The 7,500-nt window shown below is 36.0% G+C and overlaps 1 protein-coding gene across 1 annotated transcript in view; it reads right to left on the bottom strand.

Annotated features, from left to right (window-relative positions):
- The window catches only part of Camta (Calmodulin-binding transcription activator), a 38,447-nt gene that overhangs the window by 978 nt on the left and 29,969 nt on the right, over window positions 1–7,500 (bottom strand). The window contains exons 22-24 of the mRNA XM_086550474.1: window positions 7,328–7,402; window positions 4,020–4,258; window positions 1–3,606 (exon numbers count right to left, since the gene is read on the bottom strand). The exon at window positions 1–3,606 is cut by the window's left edge and continues 978 nt beyond it. Of these exons, the coding sequence (XP_086406600.1) occupies window positions 3,413–3,606; window positions 4,020–4,258; window positions 7,328–7,402 (508 nt within the window). The 3' untranslated portion in view covers window positions 1–3,412. The remainder of the gene's footprint in view (window positions 3,607–4,019; window positions 4,259–7,327; window positions 7,403–7,500) is intronic.

Raw genomic sequence — 7,500 nt, forward strand, 5'->3', positions numbered from 1 at the left:
TAGGAGTAATATACAGTGCTTTATATACAAGAACTTTCCTGATACTTGGCTCTTTATATCCCCTCAAATCAGAGGTAATGAGCACCCTTTCTGGCAAGGTATCAAAATTCGGTTTCTGACTCCAAACAACCTAGGACACTAAAATTATTTTGATTTACTTCTGATGCAGGACACGACCTGCTCTTAATGTGATAATTGTTGATGTGGGCTAATGGTAAAAAATTTGTAAAACATTAACGCCATCTGCAGTGTCTCTAGGTGGCCTGAGTACAGAAACCTGTTAACTCTACTTTTTTGTTCCACTACACTACAGATGAAGAAGAAAATAAGTTGCCAGAAAAATAGACTGCCAAAAAGCATGGACTGGCTAATTGCTGTATCTCATCATCCTAACAATACCATCCAATCTATTGGAGGAAACCTATACAACTGTCCTCCATTCCATCTCAAGGATCAACTACATTGTAAGAGATCATTCACTGTGGGACTGCCGATTCCAATACTAAAATGGTACTGAAAGAAGACTTATTTAACTTGTATGGTAACAAGAAAATGAGTCTGATTAAGTTTCAATCTAGTCTATCATTACTGAAGAGGTCATTGATCTGCCTTCACATACCTTTAAATTAAATATAAATTATGCCCTATAAAGTTTATGTGGACAAACTGCTTGCTACATTGTCTACAATCTTCATGAACCCTCAAACAGAGCAAGCTTACCAGACTGTAATACTTTGCATAAAATACTGTTTTGAGATATAGTGCAACTAATTAGTAAATGAAGTGCACCATGATGAACAGATGAACTATGGAATATTGTTATTAAAGATAATGGAAATGATGATATAAGGTGTGAGCCATCAGATGCAATCTTCATTTCACTGATTCATTGCTTATTGTTTGACGTGTACTATCCTGAGAATCACATTAATTGCACTTGCCTAGTTTAAAAGCTTTTGAGTATTGGAGTCAAATGCAGCAGTTTATAATTCCTTAAACTTTCCACAGGACACGATCAGTGAAACTGGAGTACCAAGGAGATTGAGAGGACATGAACTCTTAACAGTGAATTCAAACATTCCCCTTTCTGATGCTCCTAAACTCAAGAGAGATTGTAAATACCTATGCTGCAACTGTGACTCTTGTTACTGTTCATGTGGTACTAAAAATATTACGAAATTCTCTGTCTGCTACCAAACAAATATTCATAATACTTTGGAGTACAATTTGAAATCAAATACTGGCAGTGAATTTCTACAATTCACAATGAAATGAATGGTTGCAGATCATCATGATCCAATTATTTGTTTAATAAGCCACTCTGCCAAGCTTCTGACTCTCCAGAGAGGAATGAGAATGGGAAAATAAACAATTGATCACAGGGTTGGATCAAACTACATGCAAAACACTCTTGGGATAAAATACTCTATGTAGTATATGATAGAGTAATCAAGAAGACAAGGAGGTCTCCAGACTCAAAGAGTAAATCAAGTAAAGAAAAATAAGCATTTACTTTGAGTCTAGAGACAAATTCTAAAAGCTGGTATGTCTCTACATAATTGCTATTATGAATAAGAGAAAATGGACCTTTACTGGTCAGACATCCAGCATTTTCCTGGCCCTCATAATATTACTTTGTTCTCCAGCAAGAAAAATAGATATTTAGTAAGGGAAGATTGAATCAAGCACTGCAGAATGAAAAATACTTCCCTTCTCTATTTTCTTTAAAAAGCAAAATGCCTAACTAATATTCATCTAGTAGAAAATGGTGGGTAGGTCACTAACTGCTTGCTACGAGGGGGGGGGGGGGACTAGATGAGGCGTCTTGGTAAACAACCCAACTACAACAAACCAGGACTCTGTGGCACTGGGAGGACCGGCCTCGGTTGTGAACCACAAAACACCACAAGTGCCACACCAGAGCACTTGAACAGTGCCCTCATGAGGGATAGCGACAACATCCCACACATATCCTGGACTGTTTTGTACCGTAGCATCAACAGCGTCATATCTCTCCTCTCAGGCCGAGCCAAGGGGGAAGGCTGAGTCACACTCGCCTCGCCATTCAAATTGGCTGAATCGGTACGGGTAACACATATATTTATCAGTAAGCCTTACCGCTTTAGACTTTATCAATTGCTCACTGAAAGCACATTAGCTCAAGCTATCTTTCTCTAAGTATATAAGAAATTCATATGTCAAAATATAAGGGGAAAACCTTCCATCTATTCTGATGACACTGAATATCAAGTATATCAATTTTAAAAATAGTTTGCTTCTGACAATGTAATTATTTATAAATATTTTGTTAAGTACATGTCTTCAAACAAATGTTAAGGCCAAAGGAATATTATGGAAGAACTTATCTCCAATAACATTATGCAGTATTATTGCCATATAAGCCTTCCTGTTTTTATGCACTATTCTGGCTACAGTGATGCATGGGAATAATTTGTACAATGCTTTAAAATAGTGAAGTTTGAAAAATCAATAATAAAATATACAGGAAAGGAAATCAACACATTTGACTACATTCCTTCAAAAAGCAATTCCCCATCAGATATATTCCCACACTCCACACATGGCAAGAAATCTGCCAATTCTTCTCTTAAGATCAACATAATTATTCATGTGAATGTAAAATTATTATCCCTATTATTATCAGATACATCATCATTATGTCTCACTGGGTATATAATGGTTATCACACTTGTTCATTTCACCCCTGAATACTTCCCAACCCATCACTGACACATGTACACATCATGAGGAAAGGAACTTTGATACCAACATTTCAAATCAGTATACAATTTTAGTCTACTAAAATGTGGAATATTCAACTCCATCCCTGCATCACAATGATTTCTTCATCCATGACAGTGTCTTAGGAATACTTTTCAAATGAGGTAGTCAGAGATTTTGTGAAATGATTTTTAACAAGTAAACATTTAGTGTGACTGAATAAACTTTCAACTTAAATATTCATATTCTACAGAATATGTATTTATTTATTTTATTTTTTGTTCTTTAGGGATGTAAGCAAGAATTACTGTTCAGGCTAGATTTCCTTTGAAAGCAAAATCATAACAGGCAGTGATGTTAGCTTGGGATCAGCAAGGTAAAGATGCTGATATTCAATTTAGACAGTTTGGTTTGCAGCATAATACACCTTTTTTCTTTAACCATTATACATATATTCACACCTTTTAAAAAAGATTTCCCTTACACATGCACTGAAATTACTATAGCTTTGCTATCAGAAAGGCAAATCACAATGCAAATGAAACTTTTTGACTTGTTAAGGTCACTAGAGCTGGCGCACACACAGTGGCAGAGTTACTGTCCCTTATCCCTGCATCGCTCATGTCCACAGTCCTGCAGATACTAGTTGGTGGAGCACGTCTCCACTTCCTTACAGAGCCCTTGGCAGCTCCATCCACTGTAGTGATGCACCACTTTGAACACTCATCAGTCTTGATACATTTCTCAGGTCCTGTCCACATGAAAAACTTGAGCACCGACGCTTCATGCTTAGCTTCCCTTTACCCAAGGAGGCTTGGCAGTTCTCCCATCCAATAGCTTCAATGACAGTCCTGATGGTCAGTTCTGGTGGAAGGAAAGTGAACAACAGTGTTATATTTGTAATAAACAGACAGTCTGAGATTGGATGAAATATATTAAGTTTAGATTTTGGTGAAAAAATGGACATATCAGAAAAATAGATTACAGAGTAAATTATATTGCTACTATAAACTAATATAAATAATAAAATGCCTCTAGATTTTCACATTCATAAAATTTCTTTGTTCTTTACAGCAAGATCAAGAAAAAAAAGTTTGTCATGAAAAAAATGTATATTCTATGGCAACAGAAAACAATCGAGGAGGAAGTTTATCAGTGGTAATGGACATTTCCATGAACTGCAAATTAAATAATTTGTTCACTTTGTCAAATGCCAATTGAGCAGAAACATTAAAAAAAGGGAGGTAAAGAGTCAATGCAATCTTAGGGATACTCACTGGTCAGGTGCATGGGCTGTGCTCGAGAGTAAAGGGTCTGTGTCGCGGAGGGAGAGCTCCGATGAGGGGCCCGCCCGTGCTGGAGGGAGCTGGTGGAGAAGGGCCGGGGGAGGGAGAGGCTGCTGTGCTGTGACTGCTGCCCCCCCCACTGCTGCTGTTCCCCCCACTGCTGGTCCCTGGCACCCCGGGCCCGCCGCCTGGCCCACTTTCTCTCTTTCTGCCGCCTGCGCTCGCTCTCTCTGTAATCTGAAGTGCCAAGATCCAAATAATGACCTAGAATGTTTCTCTTCGGGGCTTATGTCCACCTCCCTTCCTTTCTCTCCCTTTCTCTCATTGGAAAACAAAACTACCGTTCCTTTACGAGACATTTAAGAAGTGTAGCTGATTTTATTTTACATAGGATGTAGGGAAAACTAGTTGTAAAAGAGTTACATTCTCAAGACTACACCACTGAGACCATCACCAACTATTAGGAATTCTCTGAGTAAAGAACAAGCAAGAAATCTTGCGGTGCAACACAGTAATTTAGTGCTTTTCTTCTAAGTGTTATATGACACACGACAGTGCATGGGGAGTTATGGTTTTTACTTCATACTTTTACACCATTTGATACCAGACTTACAGGTAAAAACAAAAGAAGAAAAAAAAAGAAAAAAACAGGAAGTAAAATTTTTTTTTATTACACTAAAAAATAAATACTGTACATGTTCAAAACAAACAAAAATATAAAACATTAAAAACTTCATGTAAAAACTAATGCAAATAAATACTGAAAAACTCTAAGAGATAAATAATACTGGGACTGTAGAGTAGTACTGCCACTACATGCCCCACAAAACAGCTCACCACTCCAACAATATTTAGGTCAGGTTTTGGGGGGAGCTTTAGCACACCTAGCGGAAACATGTCAAGATTACTGTTTAGTTTGTGGTGACTGGAAGGGTTGTTTATTGAAATACAATAAAGCAATGAGTTTATTTTATTGCCTGAAAAGCTCAAAAGTTAATGTTTGAAAATATTTGTTCTGATGATCTTTTTCCTATCATGAAAACCTTATCAATCTTTAATGATCAACACAATCTGTTAAGAACAAGACAATCTATCACATATACTCTAAACAGCACTGTCATTTATGTTTGATAACATATATATTGTTTTCTTTTTCTCAAGTGTACTGAGGCAATATGAAAAAGCTAAAATATAATCCTTATCTTGATGGAGGGTTGTTTACAGATGTTTGTATTTCCAGGAGTGGTGACTTTAAAACACAACACAACACAACATCAACACATCAAACACAGAAAACTTGAAACAATACTTCCTGTCACTTTGGGTCTGATTCAGACTAACTCACCGTTTTATCCGTTAGTAACTCCCATATGCTGCTACGAGAAAGAAACGAGAACAAGTAAATATAGATTGGACAGCGATTGTTGCACTACACCAGTACAACAACCACGTGACGACACTTACTTACATTGCTACCATGCAAGCAAAAACAAAATTGGTCAGGCAGGTTTACGGCTCTTGTTGAAACAGAGTGGGATATCTTTTCTTTTTTTTTCTTTTTTTTTTAACACTGTAATTCTTGAAATGTAATTATTGACTTGTAAAGTGCCTATATTGTATGTTGTGCTTGTTCTAATGATACCTTTGGAGGGGTAAATTTACAATGAACTCTTTCAATACAGAAACAGCTGTAAACCTTTCTCTTTTTAGTAAACAACAACCAAAGAAATGTTTCAAAGCAGCTCATATGATATTAAAATGTCACTCTCTAATGCTTGTCCATTCCAGCATACATTATAATTTTAGCCAAAAACAAGACACATTTCCCAAACATGCCATTAATAATCACCCTGGAATCATTCAACCAAATAAGCAGTAAGGTCAGTGTGCAAATATTCTACAGGAAGGATTCATAGGTCAGTGCCCAATCATTAAATAAGAAAGCAGTAATAATGGGGTCCTATTCCCAGGAAAGAAGCTCTTCTACAGATTTCAAATATTATTATTTTTTTCTTTTTGCAATAATTCATGTAAGGAAGATTTTGCATCTGCATGCATATGTTTAGTCTTTTTGTTTGCCTAAAACTCTTTGTGAAGAATTCAATCAGTTGTACCAAAAGCTGACTTTTCAAAGATACATGTGAGAAAATGAATCAGCAGCACATTATTACGTACTGAAAAAAATCAGAAGTGCAGATTTTTCTTTACTTAATATATCAAAATTCAAAAAAAGGAGAATACACACAATCCCTGTCAGAAAACATTCCTGTTAATCTGCTTCACTTGCAGATGGATTTCTTTGAAACGATAACTGTCTTATACTCAGTATTCTTGTACTAAAGGAAAGGAGTATAAGCTTAAATATGTTACTGTGCACAAAATATATTACTGTGAAAGGAAACTATAATTACTGTGAGGTCCCTTACCAAATCCCTAACACAGTCTCTGCAATGTCTGACTCCACTGTTAAACTTTTAAACATTATTTTCCAAAAAACTTTGTTCCAACAAGAAAATATTTGCAATACTGTTTTTGAACATGTTGATATGAAAAGTTGCTGTTATTTGAAAGTTCAAGCATATTTTCACACTAAAAATTGACTGATCAAGATATGCCACAAAATATTTATTACTCAAGCGAATATCACAAATCTTCATAAAGACATATATGAATCCATGCAAATTGACACATTCTCATGGTACTCCCACTCAACATGACACAGTGCATGACACACTTTCCAGTTACTGTGGTGTCAGTCATAATTCACTATTTTCATGACCAATCTATTGTGATCTTTCAATAACACTTATTCACTCTCCTATCACTCATAATTTGGAAATTCAAGAAAACATAAGCCTATCCACATTTGTTTTTAGAGTATATACTAATAATAGAGTTTATACACAATTATATCTACCATTATATCCTGACTGACAACTACTGTTTCAACTACCTGAATAGTTTATAGCTTGAAAACAAACAAATATTTTGGTGATTCAGATATGCAAAAACTCATAATAAAGGGGAACTATACAAAATAAATCAGTGGCAAGAATCTACATGATCTATTGTACTGTCTTCATTTGATAAGCCAATTCAACCAGTGTGCCTCATTAATATTAGTAATGAAAGTATTAGTAACTGATAAGGGGGAGAATGCATATACAGTATATGCTATATACAACAGACACAACTTAGCAAGGCTGCTAAGGATCACACCCCAACATCACCACACACTTGATGCACCACATATTCAGAGCCTACCCTATTCCTTGGTCTTTTAGGAAGCCTGTACTTACTTTTGCTTTGTCTGGCGCATAAATTGCTGAATTTTTCGAGCAGCTTGATGTTGCCTTCGCTGTGAGTATGTTCGTCTGTAATATTTACACCACTGTAAGATCCTGTTCACACTGCATATCAATCAAATCTGCTTTACTACTTACTGAGTTATCTGCCATTATGTCATTTCTCT

This window comes from Penaeus japonicus, unplaced genomic scaffold (assembly GCF_977035675.1).
Source record: "Penaeus japonicus unplaced genomic scaffold, GWHDUDI00000001_assembly GWHDUDI00000023, whole genome shotgun sequence".
NCBI classification, from domain to species: domain Eukaryota; kingdom Metazoa; phylum Arthropoda; class Malacostraca; order Decapoda; family Penaeidae; genus Penaeus; species Penaeus japonicus.